At 41.2% G+C, this 19,486-nt stretch overlaps 1 protein-coding gene across 2 annotated transcripts in view; it reads right to left on the bottom strand.

Annotated features, from left to right (window-relative positions):
* caprin2 (caprin family member 2) overlaps nt 1-18,916 on the bottom strand; it is a 54,191-nt gene extending 35,275 nt beyond the window's left edge. For both annotated transcript variants that reach the window (XM_068000110.1, XM_068000109.1), the window contains exons 1-12: nt 18,595-18,916; nt 17,290-17,349; nt 14,654-14,740; nt 13,537-13,775; nt 12,080-12,162; nt 11,732-11,881; nt 8,539-8,585; nt 6,952-7,317; nt 6,833-6,874; nt 4,430-4,561; nt 3,747-3,828; nt 1,270-1,325 (exon numbers count right to left, since the gene is read on the bottom strand). In XM_068000110.1, the coding sequence (XP_067856211.1) occupies nt 1,270-1,325; nt 3,747-3,828; nt 4,430-4,561; nt 6,833-6,874; nt 6,952-7,317; nt 8,539-8,585; nt 11,732-11,881; nt 12,080-12,162; nt 13,537-13,775; nt 14,654-14,740; nt 17,290-17,349; nt 18,595-18,873 (1,623 nt within the window). In that variant the 5' untranslated portion in view covers nt 18,874-18,916. The remainder of the gene's footprint in view (nt 1-1,269; nt 1,326-3,746; nt 3,829-4,429; nt 4,562-6,832; nt 6,875-6,951; nt 7,318-8,538; nt 8,586-11,731; nt 11,882-12,079; nt 12,163-13,536; nt 13,776-14,653; nt 14,741-17,289; nt 17,350-18,594) is intronic.
* Between the last annotated feature and the right edge of the window lie 570 nt (nt 18,917-19,486).

Here is a 19,486-nt window from a genome sequence, read left to right on the forward strand (position 1 = left end):
GTTTCTCCTTATTTACTCTCAACCATTCATGATTTTGAACACCTATTAAATCTCCCCTTAACTGTCTACTCTTCAAAAAAAACAGAACCCCAGTTTCTCTTGTCTCCACGTAACTGGAGTCTTTTATCCCTGATATTCCAGTTTAATCTCCTATGCACCCTCTAAGGCTGTAACATCTTTCCTAAAGTGTAGTGTCCAGAATTGGCCCAGTATGACAGCTGGGACTTAACCAGTGTTAAGCAACTTCCTTGCTTTTTTACTTTATGCCTCTTAATAGTGAAGCTTTTTCAAAAGCTTTGTGACCCTTCATCAACTTGTCTTGCTGCCTTCATAGACTTATGGACACCCCAGGTCTCTGTTCCTGCACCCTCTTTAAAATTGTACCCCATTTAATTTATATTGCCTATTCTCCTTCCTACCAAAATGAATCACTTCACACTGCTCTGTTAAATTTCATCTGCCATGTGTCTGCCCATGTCACCAATCTATGTCCTCCTGAAGTCATTTACTATCCTACTCAATGTTCACCACATTTGAGTTTACAAACCTTAGGTCCTATATATCCAAGTCCAGGTCATTAACACAAGAGCAGTGGCCCCAACACTGACCCCTAGGGGACATCACTGCATACTTTCCTCCAGTCTGAAAAACAACCAGTCACCACTACTGTCCTTTAGCCAATTTTGTATCCATGCAACCACTGCCCCTTTAATCCCATGGGCTTCAATTTTGTTAACAAGTCTTTTGTGGTACTTTATCAAATGCCTTTTGAAAGTCCATACACAACTTCACCACCCCTCTCCATCAGTTGGTTTATTTCCCCATTGGAAGCCTTTACGATAACTAGATTCAAACTGGAACAGCCATACTACAAGCACTCATGGCATTGTAGTTCGGTTTAGCAGTGCACCCAATTGTCAGCTTTGCACTATAAGCCATGAAAACTTTGTAAAGTTTAAAACTAACTGTCTCTCGAAGAAGTTAACCACATCAAAAGGTCATTATTCCCAAACAGAATCAGGCTAGTCAACGACATCACAACCCAATCTAACATTCATGCCAGCACAACCTCCCCTGCCCCATAGCAGCAGCTGCCACCAGATAGCAATCTGAAACTAGAATTCCAATCCCCAATGCAGGGGCACAGGGTACAATGGGCAGCAAGCACTTCACCTACAGAGTTAAATCAGTCAAAGACTTCAAACAAGTGTCACTGAAGCCTCCAACACCGATTTAACACTTCTAGCCAAGTGTAAAGTTAGTTCTTACCTTAGACGGGGATGGAACAATTTCAGTCTTGTTTTGCTGCTTCTGTTCTTTTGGTGCTATTCAAGAAAAGTACACATTAAAACTGGTAGAGGACAACAGATAAGGAAAGCTGTCCAATACACAGCAAGCCCATTATAGCTGATTAGTCAAGGGCAATAGGTTACCTTAGCTTCTTACAGGGACTTGGAGAATATCTTGGGGAGCAGGGGAGGAAAAAAAAAAAAGAGGAAAGCAATGCCAAATTCTATTTATAAACTCCTTCCAGAGATTTGAGCACAATCTGACAACTCTGCTGTACTGAGGGAATGCTGCACTCAGAGGTGCAGTCTTTTGGCTGTGATGTTCAGCTGAGGCCCTGTCTGCCCTCAGGTGGCCTAGAGATCCCATGACACTAAGAGCAGGTGTTCTCTGGTGTCCTGGCCAATATTCATACTTCAACCATCACTAAACAGATTATCTGGTCATTATCTCATTGCTGTACACAAATTGGCTGCTGTGTGTTTTCTACAACAGAGACTAAACTTCAAAAAAGTACTTCATTGGCTGCAAAGCACTTTGGGGCATCCTGACAGGCACTACATAAATGCAAGTGTTTTTCCCCCCAGTATGGAATATATTATATGCTGGGCACAGAACACTTCTGTGCAATAAGTCCACCACTCCCAATATATCCACTGTCTTGGTTTGCAGTTATTGGAGCTACAATACTGACTAAAAGGAAACACATTCAACTGCTGGATGAAGCATGCTTCAAATATTTGTAGTGCAGAAACAAAGATTCACCATCCACACCCAATGCTCCATTAGGTTTGGAGAATTTAACCTCATTTGCATGCAGAGGTCCACATTGCATCAGTATGTAATTTTGAAGGGAAGAGAGACTGACAGATTGTCAGTGGACTCATTGCAAAAATACCACATTGAAATCCAATGGACATTGGTATGCACCTTGTGGGAGCTGAAGATAAAGAAAAAATTCCAGTTTAGCTTCAAAAAGGCAACATGACAAAATGTACATCTTAGATCAGAGAAAACTTATGCTGACCCATGCTTTGTTGGTCAACCTTATTATCATGCTACTAAGATGAACTTCAAAATAGTGCCCACTATGCAGTGTGTTTTTTTGGGGAAAAATTGTCACTGCATAAATTAACCTAAACAAAAACATATATATAGCACCTTTAACATAGAAAGGCATATCAAATGTAATCCAAGGGGAAAAAAGATTCCAAGCCAAAGGAGTGACCAATAGTTGAGTGAAAAAAGGTGGGGTTTAAAAGGAGGGAAAAAAACAGCCTAGGTGGCCAAAGGCACAGCTTCAGGGGAATGGAGATTGTGATGGTAGGGCTGGATGAAGCTAGAGAAATAGTGAGGAGTGAAGCCATGAATGGATTTAATCAAGAGAATACAAATTTTATATCAGATGTTGGGGAGAAGATCAGCGAGCAGAGCAAAATAGGTAGCATTCCAAATACATAGGCCACTGGAACTTGTGACTAGCAGGCCAGATTTACACCAAGCCACACACATCCCTTGAAACTTACATACCAAATACACCATGCACAATAGGGTAAATGATCCAATCTTTATGAAGGGCCATACAGTTGCACTTAAGCTCCCAAGTGTAATGGAAACAATTCCAGGATCTCCCATGAACAGATTGCAGCGCAAGTACAAGAGCTACATCCCACAGTTCCACCCCAGTCCCTTGGGAATCAGTAGCTGAAATCTCAATAGAAGCTTAAGACAGCAAATCTATCTACTTGTCCACCTTCTGGCAAGCAGCAATTCACCAAAAAAATTGCATAAGCAAGAGTCAACATTTCCTCTTTTGGAGAGGGGTGGGGGGGTTTCCACCAGCAATCTGAAACCAGCCTCCTAGTTATACATGGGTAATATTGCTGGCTGAGGTTGCAAGGGCAGAATGCAGGACCCCAAAAGCTGTTAACATAATTGATATTTTAACAGCACAAAAAAACATCTAGCCTGAAAGCAGCAGAAACGTTTTGCTGTTACTGCATTCAGTGTCTCCCTGCAAGTTAATTCACAAAATCTTAGGATATGTTGCTCAGATTATAAGCTCAACAGAACATGGACACTAGGCAGCATGCCAAGAGATCAGTGCACCAGACTGCACTTCATTGTTCAAACACAATCCTAGTACTTTTTCCAACCCCTGGATTCACACATGTGCCATTTCCTCAAAGCCAGAAATTTGCTACTTGGCTTGTGCTAAAAATGGTAGCACGTTGTTAACAAGTTTTTAAATGCCTAACTGAGGCTCCTGTAACTGATCTTAAAACCCAACTAGAGATTTAACTATGCGTCTAGCTTTAGATCAGAATTTAGTGCATAAGCAGAATAGGCCTAACACATTTAGCCACAGTCCTGTATTACAAGCCTTAGGAAAGGTGTTTGTGTGTGTGGCGGGGGGGGGGGGGGGGGGGGGGGGGGAGGGTGGTGATAAAGCCTCCTACCTGCAGTACTGAGCGATAACATGGCAGCCTTCTGTGATCCAATAGCACTTTGTGAGGAGGAGTCAGAATCCAACATAGAATCCTAAGTTTAATTTAAAAAATTGTAACTTTTTGAAAAACTGAAATTGAGGAACAAGAGCTTAGCTACTGAAATCTACTTAAGTATGTACTACCAAAAGAACAAAATGTTAAGACAAATCAAGTCTTAACAGTGCAAGACACATTAGTTTCTGTCACCCATCTTGACAAGGACTTCATTTCTACTCACTTAAGACACAATGACTTGCAGTCAAGGAGGATTCCAAAGCAATTATGGATAGACAGAGGAAACAAAGATTATTCTTATTAGCTGAGTGTTCAAAAGTGCTGCATGAATCATTAGATGCTCAGGTTTTTTTTAAAAAACCTAAAGCAAGCAACTGCTAGTATTACAAGTAGTGAGTAGCATACAAGAGAACAACTGGACAGAAACCAGAAGTGAAGTGCAATGATGGATTAAACATACAAGACAAACTGAGACTTGAGGCCAAATTGCAAGTATGAAAATTTCCTGTCAAAACCTTGATGAACATGTGGTGAAAGGAAAACTTAACAGGAGACTTCACAGGTTTGAACAGTCAATGTCAAGTTTCATGGAACATTTTAGGATAGGAATCTAGAATGTGCAAAAAAAGTCCACATACCTGAATGAAATGACATGTCCCTTGTATCTGGGACATCAGGTCTTGAAGCTTCTTCCTCCTGAGTTCTGGATCCTTTGGCAGTGATGAGGTTGAACAGAACTCTGCAGCAGCCTGTTGTACCACCTTTGACACCTAAGAAGGATTTAACTGTCATGCAAGATCAGTTCGGCATAATATTTACACGAAGACAGCTGCTGCTTGAGAAAGCAGGCACTGCACCTTGGAACAAATTACTGCAAATGCTACAATTAACTCTAGTCTAGTACACTTCCAGTGTTTGCCAGACAAGGACAATCATGCAGCTAGTATACTTCAATCCTCAAATTGCAGGTACATCAACTGTGAAGGGGATTAGACATGTGCACAAAACCTCTCCACTGCCTTTAAATCAGAAACAATGCTATTGCACTGTCATGACTTATGGCACCCATTGTAGCAAAAAGGAACTTATTGGCCAAATGCTTTTACCAGATCATCTCAAATCCTAGTTAGTAAAACTAGAAGTTTGACCACCAGAAAACAGGTAATTGGTTCATTGTGGCGAAAAAAAATAAAAGCCACTTGTTCGGAAGGTGATCTGAATTGGGTGTTCTTGTACATTTGCCACAAGTGGACAAAAATTCTTCCTTCTAGTTATGAGATGGTGCTAAGATTTTTCTCAGTTTCACTTCACAGCTGGTCACACTTTGATCTCCCACCACCACTCTCCTTGAAAGGGATTTTTTTTTTAATTATAAAAGGTTAATTTTAAACTTAGTGTGAAACTCAAGGGTTTTCTAATACACTAACTGTACCCAGCTTTCCAAAAAGCCACCTCAGTCACTTCTACCCCTTGCAATCCCCTTCCAGCTTCTCTAGCCATCTGCCAAAACATTTTACATAGAATTTACAGCACAGAAACAGGTCATTCAGCCCAACTAGTCTATGCTGGTGTTTATGCTCCACATGAGCCTCCTCCCACCATCAGCATAACCTTCTATTCCTTTCCCCCCCCCCACTCATGTTTATCTAGCTTCCCCTTAAATGCATCTACACTATTTGCCTTACCTACTCCTTGTGTAGCTCCAGGCTACCCCCTTGCTAGGTGATTCACACTGCTGGTAGGACTCCTAATCTTGTGAAAATTTCCACAAGCAATGGAATCAGACAGAATCTCAGCAGGACACAGGATGGCTGGGACCAAGAAATGGGAGAAAGCACTTGGTCGAGTTTTGACCGATGGAAAAAGGTTTCCAAAAAAATTCCCATTCATTGCACATATGTAAATTGATAAACAGTACTAAGATGCTCAAGAGACAGACAGCCATTATTGTGCATTGAACTAGCTTATTTCAACATTGTGCTGCAGAGTGTTGCATCCTTTAATTGCCCAAATGCAAATTGGAATTTCAACTGTGCTGTAGGAGGCAGTAATAATGGAGCAAATGCCTGTGCTTCAGAAGCTGGTCTGCCCAGCAGCAAGCTACTTGCTCCTTGGCAAGTGTGTAATGCTGCATACCCACTAGCCAAGGTGTCCATTTTACCCTGGGGCAATCAAATAAGGATCAGGCATTACACAGGTTAGTAGACTGTGCCTGAGTGGGGATTTCATTGCTGAAGATTTTAGGATGGAAGGAGATAATGTAGATAGAGAGTGCATATTACACACTTGCCTGGGAATCAGTTCTTACTGGTGGCATTGTGTCGCCACAACTCCAAACAAGTAGTCAAAAAGATATGGAAGAGATGTAGATTCTAGCAAAACTTGGAAATCAAGGAGCTGTATGCACAACAGCAAAAGATTAAACAAGGAATGCAATAGTATTCAAAGTGCTGAGGAAGACAGTGACATTATCTTCTCCCTGGTTAAGAATCAGGAAGGCGGGACACAAGTTTAGAATATTAAAAGCATAAAGGAGGGAAGTTACAAGAAGTTTCACACGAAGGGTTATTAGTATATCAAACATACCACAGTGAATATTCTTAAAGGGAATTCAACACTCAAGCAAACTAGATTCCCATGGGTAGCTCTAATGTGAAGCTGCCATCAGAATAGAGACTGTGAGCCAAAGAATCGCCTACAATGAAATTTATAGAGTTCTAGAAAGAAAGGCTCTGCAATCATAGCTCACATGCTGTTTGAAAATTAAGTGCATAATGCACATGGCCTTTCATAGTCCCAACAGAAATGTAAATTTCTTACGACCTATACTTCCAGAAAATATTCACTATGGATGCAGTTGTCAGATGTTTTGAGTTAATGAACCTTCAGGTGCTAGGGTTCCAATTTGGTAGCATTCCACAGCTTCTCCCATGCCAGTTGCCAACACCCAAGTTAGAAATGTTAGTGTGCCCATCTTCAAGAACAAGTGCCACTAACCACCACCATGGTTTGTCCTTCAAAAACAAAAAAATGTTACCCACTTGCTTCACTTCAGGTTCAGGTTTTGATTTACGATCCCGTTTCTAAATAGAGAAAAAGAAAAGGCCGGTCAGTCATACGCGTGTGTTTCTAGGCCACCAAAGCAGGCTGGTCTTCTCACCTCTCTGGGCTCAGGCATAGGTCTCTTTGGTTCACCCGACTCCTTTGGGACAGATCTGGGTTCCCACCTTTCGGTCTCCTGCACAGAGTACTGTATATCCCACTTTTTGGGCTGCTCCTCCTGCTTCTTATTGACAAACTCGGCATCCCACTTTTTGGGGGGCTCCTTGTCCAGTTTCTCATCAATGCAGTCAGCATCCCACTTTTCAGGAGTCACGTCCTCATGCTTTCTACTGATGTATTCGGTGTCCCATTTCTTGGGAACCTCGTCTTGCTTCCTGCTGACATACTCTGCTTCCCAGCTCCTTGGTTTTTCTGGCTGCTTCACTGTGTAGTCAATTTTGTTCATGTACTGCCTATTCAAAAACTGGGAAAGGAAATTCAGTTGTTGTGGCACACCCTGTACAGGTTTAGTACATGAACCAAGCACCATTATTACACATCCCCAATTATATTAAAGTGGAAAAAGCAAAGCACTCCAGGACATGTTCCCCAGTTATGAGCTGAATGGACAACAGCAAGAGTCCAGAGCAATGAGTTAACACTGCTCAAGAGGAGATATTACTGTTGAGGCAAATTCTGCCCAAGACAGTCAGAAATGGAGTCTGAGGTGCAACAAATTTGCCAGACTGAGCTGAACGCCTCAAAAGTCAGCAGAAAGGTTAAGGAGAGATTAGAGAAGCTATCAGTTTCAAAACTTGTCATTAATTTCCTTTGTCTGATTAAAATTGGTTTCTTTCTCCAGAACACTAGACAGCCAATGGTTAAACTACTTATATGTAGTCTTCATAATGCTGATGCAATTGAACCTTGCATGGGATAACCTCAGGATCCTCAAAGATATTTGAATTGATACAGCCAATTCACCCAGTTTGTTCACAGCCTAGATCTTAAGGCTAAACAATTGCTAAGAGGCAGGGAGCCAGCCACTCAAGAGCACACTTGCACTTCTAGTAGAGATCAACCATGGCTCAGTGATAGCACACTCACCAGAGTCAGAAAGTTGTGGGTTCAAGCCTAACTTGAGCACAATCTTGACTGACACTTACTGCAGAACTGCAGTGTCAGAGGTGCAGTCTTGATAACATGTTAACCGATGCCCCATTTGTCCTCAGGTGGATATAAAAGATTCCATGGCACTACTTCAAAAAGACAAGCAAGTGAGTTCTCCCAGTGTCCTAGCCAGTATTTATCCCTCAACAAACACTACCAAACAAGTTATCTGGTCATTAATTGCTGTTTGCAGGAGCTTGTTGTACACAAATTGGCTGCTGTGTTTCCTGCATTACAACAGGAACTACACTTCAAAAGTACTTCATTGTGGTTTGGGACAGAGGTTGTAAAAGGTGCTATATAAATGCAAGTTGTTAGTTCTTCTTTCTATTAGCTCATCAGTTCAATGCAACATATAAAAGTTCCCCAGCTTATCAGTGAATTATGGTACAAATAGGAGAATGGAGCCCAATTAAACGCAACATGAAGTTACCAAGTAACTAACGCACAACAATACTCTCCCATTTGACAGTTTAAAATTGGTTCCGAAAGCCAATGTGGGAAGGATAAACTTATTTTGAACAAGGGAATTTACCTCTCTTGGCTGCACTTCACTGGAGCACAAAAAATGCAGGTCAGATTCTGCAATGAAAGTTTACAAACAGGAAGTTAAAAGCAAACCTTATGATATAGATGCAGTTATTAAAAATGAGCAGCTGAGCCATAATTTATACAACTTGAACAGGCTCAATTTTACCATGCACTCTACTTTAATAATCTTGAAGTACCAGTCATGTTTTTATTAGCTTTCTATTGCTCCCTGTCAATCTGGGATGCATTAAAGCAACAACTGTTTCAATATGGGCTCTAGTTCCCATTGTACACAAAAACCTATTGCAAATAAGCTGAAAAACCAAATTCATGGACCCATAAGGTCCACAGCATGGTTACTGCAACCTTGGCTCAAGTCATACTGTAGCAGTTTGTAGGATAGTGGTCATTAGGTAAGACTACACCCAAGAATGCAACATACTCAAATTTATTTGAGGCACTCTTGACATGCAGCCACTAGATCGTGCCATTACTCACTATATTTACAAAATTCAAAATATGAGATTAGGTAACTGTCAATCCCAAATAATTTGCATTATATGTAAAAAATGACAGGATTTAGTGCATTAATTTAAAAAGATGTTAACGAGAGACAAATGTGACCAACTGTAAATTATAACTCATTTATTCTTTGTTGAGGGGAAAAAAAGCTGAATTTTTTGACAAGACTATTCAATACTTTTTAAAAAGCAGAACTAACTGTCACCAGTTCAAAAAAGGAAGCCGATCAACAACAAGCTTCCCAAAAAAAGATGCATGTATTACAGCATACTAATGCTCAACGTAAAAACTTAAATCTACACATTGTACCAGTCCACTTGCTATTTGGGGCTGCCCAAATTTAAGTTATTTCTTCCAATTCTGATCCAAATGCTTTGCATTTTAAAAAGGTTATACATCTATCATTCAATAGGGTGGAGACCTTGGAGCTTACAGCAAGTACTGAAATCCAGCCTGGAATTTTTTTTTAAATAAAAATTTCTGGTCACTCTTCAATATTCCTTGCTATTAAGTAATTTGGAGCACTTCTTCCTACCTGCTGAATAATTCCACTCATTAGTACATAAGCTGGCCAATTAATGATATAAAATGCACTGACTTTTAATTGACACTAATTTGAGCATGCAAGAGGTTTTGCAGTTGACTGGGGATTCATTTGTTCCTTTCACCCTCCCCAAGCACAGATCAATACAATGGATTGTTAACAGGTCTTCAAGGCAGTATATGGTTTCAATTTATCCTCCTTTATCAAAGCCAAGAATATAACATCTTAACACACCTCTTCTGCTCAAGGGGTTTCCAGCAAACTCCACCTTCCTCCATCCATTGGGAGCAAGAGGACACAGTAAGCCAATCAAAAATCAGTCTTATTGCACACTACTGGTAAACTGGGTCAGACTCCACAGGAGCAGATGCAGTATAAGCACCCAAGAATATCAAGCTTTCAGGGAAACATGGAATTTGTTATTCGCACTATCACAAAGCAACTGATCCCACCAAATGGAAGAATACAGCTTCTCTACTCAGTCGGTCTAGAACCAAAACCACAGAACATTAAACCTAGTGAAGTGGTCCTCTTATACTTGCAAGATTCAAGATAAAGCCATCCTTGAAACCAGTTCTCCCAACATAAATTATGTACAACTGTTGGAGAGGTCAAGGACAGCAATGGCAGAGTGCATGTCAAGTCAGTTCCATTCCTGCATTATCATTTTCTGCTGCTCCAAGGATGAAACTCTGGATGGGAACACTCAGATTGAAAGGTCAAGAATGCCCATCTGTAGTAGAGTTCCCTTTCCTGGAGCAGCTGCAGAATCAAGTCAATCAGGAGTGGTGGGGAGGAGAGAAAGTGCCAAGATTAACAGAAGGGGGGGGGGGGAAGGGAGAAGAGAAAGAAAACAGTCAAGGTAGCTTTTTGGATAGTAAATTGTCTGCTGAATAAGGATAAACACTGCCAAGATTAAAATTCAACTGTGCAGCAAGATGTTTGTAATAAGCGTATGCATGCACCTCTAGTGCAAAATGCCCAAGTGTTCTAGGGAGAATGGCCTCTCGCCACAATCTGCAACATTTGAGAGTTTGTGAAAGACAACATTTGGAATGACTGTAGTTATTAAATTCTCAGTTATGGCCCTGCAATACTACAGTACAAAAGCTAATGTCTACAAGTAGAGTGTCCCTAGACTATCAATGCCACCATTGGGTGGTAACTAGCAGCACATCACTAGACTGATCATGTACACTAGTTGTTTCAATGAATCATTGGCAGAGAACAGATACTCATCAAGAACAGTTCACAAACTCCAAATGGGGATTGCACACCCAAGAACCCCCCCCTCCTCCCCAAAAAAAACATTTTAACAGCTATTTCTGGCCAAAATGAAGGCTGCGATTAACCAGTGGTATATGGCAATGGCACTAATTCACTTCACGATGTAGTGCTACAAACCAATTTATGCCAGTAATTCACTAGGCAACTGCCTCAAATCCAACCTGGAAGGGATCAAGCCAGTTTTCTTCCCCTCACCATGCTAGGAGTTGGGCTGATAGACAAAACCACACAACTTGGAGACAAATGAAGTGAATGGCAGCTTTTTGTACTAACTTTGGAAGTTACTGAAATCATGCAAGGACTTGGTAATAGCAGAAAGAGAAAACGTGATTGGCAGGTCACCTCAGTCCTTCTCAGCCAATTGAGTAACACCAAAAGATGAGCATTGGCAGGCTTCAACACCCAACCCTCCAATGGTAGCAAACTTGACAGGAGAATGTCAGGCTCATGGGTAGAAATGTCAGCATCAAACAACTGACATTCATTTCCTCTGGGTGCAGTCAGCATCACTTTAAACCACCATGTCTCTGCTCACTCAAACCCACCCTCCGGGGAAAGCACCCATACCTTCAGGCTCTCAGCCAAACTACTCATTTAACAAAACTGCTAGTTAATCCTCAAATCATGAATGGTTATATGCCACATTCACAAGGACCACCAAATTCATTCAACTGATTATTGGCTGCAGTGGTTCTAATTAGACAGCTGACTCTGGATTTGCATGCAGTCCATACTCTACCACTGGAGAAAATGAGTTCTACCCCATCTGCCAGAATAATGTGGTGTTGCAGCAGTTGGTAATCAAGTGGGATCTTGTTCTGTATAATTTTATCGTTACACTTACCAGATTCCTTTACAGATAGGGATTTGGGTGTAGTGGTTACTTTGGTCTCTTTAACTTTATCATCATCCTGCAACCCATTGTGAGGGACTGGAATATTATCAAAGTAGGCACACTTCAGTAGTCTGCTTATTGTCTCCTTCAAATGTTTATCTAGGAAAAAGAAAAAGCATACTGCCTTTACAAAGTCAAGATGGCCACTATTCAGCACCACAAGATACTACAAATACTTGAGATGTTTCAAAATTCCCTGATCAAGAATTAAGACTAATCATGACTAGTCCAAGATTCCAATATTAGCATGTACAATGAAGGTCCACATTCACAGAGGAAAAAAAGATTTGAACTTACAGGTGCTACCAGCCACCATCTTGTCAGCTCCTTCCAATAGGTCCCATATTTGATTTGACACCAATTCCATTTGATCTTCAAGGCTGAAGAAAACACCATGAAGAACTGGTCACTTCTCTCTTGTCTCCCCTCCCCCCAATATCAGTTTTTTTTTTGGGGGGGTGGAGGTTTCCAGTAGACATCTTCACCTCAAGGGGTGAATAGTGTGACCTCAAGTAACATCTGAAGATCTCAACTCTTCAAGTGTGCCAACACCAAATCTTAGGCAAGATAGCTACATTGCTGTTTTATCCCAACTGGAAATATGCTCACAGATGCTGGGTGAAAAAATTATCAGGCTTCATAGTAATGCCTCCAATCAGAATCTCTGCTGGCATTCACTTTCTCAGAAGAACAGAGAAATCAGGTTATAAGCAGAGAAGACTGGCCGAAGTTGCTCTCAAATTTTCCATTGCAATAAGAAAATTTAACAAAGCAATATTAATGAAGTACTAGCTTGGAATATTGTTGAATTGACAAGAGATAGGAAAGTGCTGAATGCACAGTTGCCATTGAACAAAGGGTAGTGGAAATCTGGAATTCACCACCCCCCCAAAAAAGCTGAGAGACTGGGTCAATTGAAAATTTCAATAGAGTTTGTCTAAAACAAATCTTACAGCTTACAGAACCAAGGCAGGTAAATGAGTTAAGATACAGATCAGCCATGAGCTGAATGAATGGTGGAACAGGCTCAAGGGGCTAAATGGCCTACTCCTGTCCCTATGAGACTCACTCTAATTGGTGGCAATTTCAGCAACTTCATTCTCTACCTTGTTCAAATCAATACCAACAGACATCACTGGATATTAGAGTAACAAATTACCCCTATCCAAATGGTCAGAGGCCAAAAGAAAAGCCTATTAGGATCCAAGAGGAAGGACTCCCAAAAGGTTTTCTCCCACTAAATATGGTTATTTCCAAGTGGGGAGACATTTGCTTTCCACTAAAGTAATTTGTTATAACCCACCCACTATTACCCTCCTACATTAAGGCAGTCCTTTGAAGGTGGTCTTTAGGCAAGACCTTGGTTCCATTTGGTACAGTTCCCAGACACTCAATCCATCTGTAGCGCAGGTTTCAAAAGTCTGTGTGGAGGCACCACCTTAGTACACATACCTGCACTATATTATCCATTTACTTCTAAAATGGATAGAATACTGGAATTATGAAATGTATATTATTGAAATCAATTTTATTTGAGTTTGGCAATGCATTGTTACTGTTAGAGTAACAGGTTTTTGACCCAGTGACCTAACAGCACAAGGTTGCAGGGGTTCACGAAGTAGGCCCACCACCACCTTCTCAAGGGCAACTAGGGATGGGCAATAAATACCAGCAATGCCCATATCCAGAGAATTAATTTTTTAAAAAACCGTACACAGATGCTATGAACACCCTCATGTCAAGCCATTACTTACGACACTCTTCCATTCCTTTCAGGACAGGCGAGTTTACAGAAATCCTTGAGGTAGCCAATTTCCTTCCGAGAAATAATAAATGCACCATTAAGGCCATCTCTGAAGTCATTCTGAACATGCTCCTGGCTGAAGTTTTCTAGTACATATCTAACTTGCAATACTGTGCAAAGCCGTCTCTTCTCCATTTCTGTCCTCAGAAGCTGTTCACGCCGCAGAGTTTTCCTTTGTGCTTTCAGTAACTGCTCAAAATAAAAATCATAAATCACATGAAGAAAAATGTGGGACTTCAGCTTAAACCAAGGTCTAGTGCACTCCTTGATGATTGGGCCAGTTAAGGGGGTGACCAACTGCACTAGATGAAGAGGGTCCCAGGTTCAATTTAGTCTGTGCCCTGTTAGCTAATCTCAAGTTGGAGCAGCATGGAAACTAGCCTCAGCATGCTTTTGTTGGGAAGGTGGAAAATAAAGTAGCATTTGCTCAATCACCATCTAGCCAACCTTGATGAAGGTGCATGACCAGCTGAGATGGCCCAGAGTTGAATAGGTAATCAACAATCAAGATAGACATGAAAGCCAATCACTTGGGTAAGATACTGTAAGGTGACTGCCACTGTGGAATTATGCACAAGTCAACATTAAAAAAAAGGTGGTAATTAATTCAGAAACATCTATTCTGAAAGGTCATGTCAAATATGAAGAGCCACCATCATTTTTTGGTGCAGTCTGTGCAAATGCTGGTATTAAACTTGAATGCCCAGCATAAAAACTATCTAGGCCACAGTTGTGTGGTCACAGTTGCAATGTTTAAAAACAAAATCAAATAGCAGAAGGTTGCACAAGAGTCCAAATTGGCAACTGAGTTGACATCATTAAAACCCATGGAGATTCAACAGATACCACATTTAAGAGTAATTGCTAGCCAGTTAGTCAACATTGGTATAGCAAATTCAAAAGCTTATCTGCTTCAGTCCCTGTAATGCTAAATCTTGAAGTTTCCAACATAAATGAGGAATGGCATCTGTTCAAGATGCAGACAGCACAATCCAACACACCACTCACCTCCAGTGCTATACAACCATCCCTCCCTGAACCATTAGCAGCAAAGGAGAAAATCTTACTTCTTGGTTGAGTGCAACAAAGGTTTTTTGCAGCTCCTTGGCAAATTCCAGATTGTGAATTACTTCTTCATATTTCTCTACAGCATCCTGTGAAAGACAGCATTAGTGCATCATAGTCTTGGTTAGGTATTTAAATCCAAAAGATCTCAAAACATTCTGACTGAGCACTCACTCCAAAAAAAATTCCTAGAGTCTTATTTATGGTTGCGTCTTAACAAGACACTCAGTGGCCAGTTTACTGAATAGCTAGTAAACTGCACATAATGTTTGAACACATCTCAAAGCAAAATCGTAATCCTCAAATGGTTGAATTTTGTCTTGCAAAATATGGAGTCGAGCCTTTAATGATCAAGTTAGTTATAGAAAGATCCTTGGCAGCCCTGAAAAGTAAATCTTGTTTTGCTACAGTATTTACATAACTCACAGGAAGAACAAATCAGCACAAGATCTGCAACCAACTGAGACCAAGTGACAGCCATTTTGAGTTCAAATTCTCATATTGATAAATTTGAGGAAGGAGAGCAAAATGTTGTCCCTTTCCCATATTTTATGGTTTCTGTGCTGCCCTTCTCCCCTCAAACTAGGTAGCTTATTCCCATGAGCCTACATAAAACAGACCCAAGATGCACCACCACATATGTTTTAGCACCAGTGTCATTCAGCTGAGAGGATTTCAGCTGATTCTCCCCTCTCCACACGTCACAATACCCTGGGGCCAGGGGGAAATTACAGAGCATCACAAATCGGAAGATGATCTATCTCATACACGAATGTTCAAGCATTTTTGGAGACATGCCTTTCACTTCTCTAGCTCAGGTCCATTACAAGTCTATGCAACCAGCTGGTTTGGTCAATTTGGGTCTGGCAGAAGGTAGAGTCAAGGAAAGTTGACCAATGCAACAACAGACACCATACCCAGTGTACTATTTGAGTTGGGTTTTCAAAAGTTGCAGAGCACCTCAGTGAGTGGCACAAATACATATCAGTTAGGGGCATGCCTCATTCATGCAACGAAGCTCAATTAGCACAAAGTTCTGTCACCACTGCCTCCAACCACCATCATTTCACCAAAGCAAGCTCCCACCAGGGCATCTCCATCCCTACACCAATTGAAGCAGTTGGGAAACATCTCTGCCATTGCCACAGCAAGTTTGAAGAGTAGCTCAGAAAACTTTAGACGACTTCACCCACCAACACTATATGCTGGCATAAACGCTTCCAGTTTAACCCCCTATCTTAACAAAAGCCGTGCCACAGGTCAACCCAATAAAGATGCTTCAGTTGCATCCTGGAACAAAGATGGAACAGATGGTTTTTATTTTAAACCAATAATCTAGTGTGGAACCTACAATTTATTTGAAAAGATTGCAGAGTCAAAACTTTTTACAAAACTACCAAACACTCACACCAACATATTTATGTTAACTGGGCAGTTATATTAACTCATACAGCTTTTGCCAATAACGGCAAACAACTGAACCTGGAATCGATTACAGGCTGTCCTCCATGCATAGTGCAAGTAAAAGTTTCAGAATCAGCAGCATGCAACTCATCTAATGGGAAGGGTCAACTCAATGACAAGGACAAGCAACAACTTGCATTTATATAGCTTCTTCAATCTAGTAAAATGTCCCAAGCTGCTTCACAGAAGTGTTATCAAACAAAATTTGACACCGAGCCACAGAGAAATTAGGACAGGTGACCAAAAGCTTGGTCAAAGAGGTAGGTTTTAAGAAGTGCCTTATAGGAGAGAGGTGGAAGGGTTGAGGGAGGGAATTCCAGAGCTTGGAGCGTAGGCAGCAGAAAGCACAGCCACCAATGGAGGGGCAATAGAAATTGGGGGATGTGTAGAGATCTCAGAGGGCTGGAGGACATTAGTGAGATATGGAGGGGGCGAGGCCAAGGAGGGATTTGAATTTTAAATTCAAGACGTTGCCAGACTGATCAAATGTAGTTAGTGAGCACAGGGAGTAATGGGAGACCAGGACTTGGTGCAAGTTAGGATACAGGCAGAGTTCTGGATGAACTGAAGAAGTTTACAGAGGGTGGAAGGAGAAGGGCCAGCCAAGAGAGCATTGGAATAATCAGTGCACATAAAACAACTTATAATTCAGACCAGTTTCATTCTAGCCTCAAAGAAAAATACCCAATCTATATTTCCACACTGCAAGCTCACAGTTGCAGTACAGCAGCTGTTGTCAGTAAGCATAGTTTGTATCAAGTCCAATATAAAAACTGGCATATAGCTACGACAAGATCTTGGGAGTGCAAACTGCTGATTTCACCTTGAGTTTAGGCTGGCAATGTATTGCCTCCAAAAGCAAGATTGCAAAAGAAATCTCCAGTACAAGTGCAGGTTAAGTGAGAAACTTATTCAAGATAAAAATAGATGCATGATGCAACTGAGACTTGAGTATAAAATTAAAGATCACATACTAGTAACTTGTGAGCCTTTTATCTTTAAGAGGGAATATTCAATTATCCAAGCTTAAATTTAGTTTAAGCTTTGTACAGGAGACTATAGCAGCGTTAATTTGAACAGCTCGAGCTGCACAACAGCAGCAAGACTTGTGCAACCAATTAACATGTTTTAGAGGTTATCAATCGCTAGGATTAACCAATTGAAAAATACATACCAATTGATCTGGATTAAGTTCTTCTCGTTTTAGGCGTTCTTTGTAATCATCCAGTTTTGCCTTGGAAAAAAAACGAACACTATATAATCATGCGTGCCGATCACATTCACCGTATGCCCAGCAATGGAGTCCATACCAAGGATTTATCTATAATGATAAAAGTTCTCGGTGTTCGACATGGCTGGGAAGAGATGAGCAATAATGTGTATTGAACAAAGTATTGGCTCACCCGATACTAACCGACACTGCAACCTTGTGCCAAGCCATTGAACTCCCATTACCCACTGACAGTTAATTGTAAAGTGAACAAGTACTAGATGAAACGAGTTAGGTCATTCACTGAGTGCATTCTAACGAGACACACAGAAGGGTCAATTCCTGCACGTCCTGCTTCAAACATGATGCAGCTTTCGAGAGGGGGGCAGAGCAAGTTACTTGTTAACGGTGATGCAATTCAACGCGTAATTTTTTTTTTAAAAGTACAAATTACGTTCAGTTGAAAACGGGCTTGCAACTTGTTTTTTCAGCTCGAGAGTGCGATAATACAAAAATAAACTCAAGTCCCGCGCCTAAAGTGTTTGGGGGAAACCAATCGCTTCATGCATACAAATAAAATCCGAAAATTAAGCAAAATGCCACCAAACTCCCTATTTAAGAGGGTGCAAAGCGATTATGTTTTCGCTCTCTGCTGATGAAATGTAAAGTGACTTCACATTGTTAGAGGCAATTGGGGTGAATTAGAGGCAGTGAATACAAAAAAAGTCTCAGTACAACTGCAGTACTGGGTATTGGACGCTCAGGGTGGATGGGTGTCACATTGTTTAAAATGGTCCAGACTCGGTCAACACAGCATTCGATTTGCCACTAGTCTAACCTTCTACAAAGTGTCCAGGCATTGTATGCTTTTGGAAAAGGGGGGAGATTACTGCGCAATCTGGGCGCTGTCCCTTTAACACTTGGAATTAGAAAAAAAAGTGCCCTTAATATAAAAAGGATTGAGTGTTTAAGGTACTGGCAGTGTTTAAGATGCATGAACTAAAAGGGATTTATTTTTAAAATTGCAAACTTCCAATAACGCGTTGGAGAAATATTTTTTAAAATAAATGCAAAGTTCAGGAGTTGGATGGATTTTTGCAGTCAGTCAGGCATAGACGGGGACTCGGTGTAACCGATTGCATTGCAGTTAGACTGCAGCAACTGACACTGCAGAAATAACCGGGCAGCATCAAATGGACTCAGAACCAAAGCAACAGAAAAGGAGAGGGGGGGAGTGAAGGGGGGAGGAGAAAGATGCCCAGATATTACCTTCCTCTTCTCTATATTTCTGATTTTATGCTTGAGGCAGATCATGCCATTCTCTAAGTACGTCTCATAAGCTTGATACTGGCTGGTCGCCGCCGCCAGAGCCTGACTGAATGGGGCCGGCCCCTGGATCACGGCGACACCGTCTCCGCCGCTGGAAGGGGACCTCTTTTCGGCTTTCATCTTCATCTCGTCGCCGCCGCCTGCTGCTGCTGCTGCTGCTGCTGCACCTGTTTCTTGCTCCGGGGGAATGGGGAGAGCCGACAGCGAAAGCTGAACCATCGGGGAACGGCGTCACCACATAAGGGGGGGGGGGGGGGGGAGTGCGTGCTCTATCACCGGTTCAGCTCCTGTTCACCGAACACTGACCCCGGGACTGCGGCTCATCCTCCGCCCGCGCACTGGCCACGGCTTCAGCGCGCGCCGCCGCTTTTATGTCACCGAATTCTATTTCTCCCGACACCACGTTCTATTGCGTCCCTCGACGTTCCAATCAAACGACGCGCACCGCACAAATTCGGTTTAAAAATTTTTTTTTAAAATTTTTTTTATGAACGCATAAATATAATTACAGCATGCGATCTTTTGAGTGTTTTTTTTTTGGTCATTAAAATGCATACAGAAACAAATATTTGCAATGCAGTTACAAATGCCACACGGAAATTAAGTATTTGCAACGCAATTGACATGCATATAGAAATAAATATTTACAATGCATATAGAAATAAATATTTGCATCGCAATTAAAATGCATATTTGTGCAATGTAAGTAAATCTACAAATAAAATGCACGCGGACACATTTGCAATATATGTTATTTTGTTTTATGTTTTTTGAAAATATGTCTGGAAATATTTGCAATGCATTTCACCTGGATTTTGGCTTTTTTTTTTGC

Source organism: Heptranchias perlo, chromosome 18 (genome assembly GCF_035084215.1).
Source record: "Heptranchias perlo isolate sHepPer1 chromosome 18, sHepPer1.hap1, whole genome shotgun sequence".
Taxonomy (NCBI): domain Eukaryota; kingdom Metazoa; phylum Chordata; class Chondrichthyes; order Hexanchiformes; family Hexanchidae; genus Heptranchias; species Heptranchias perlo.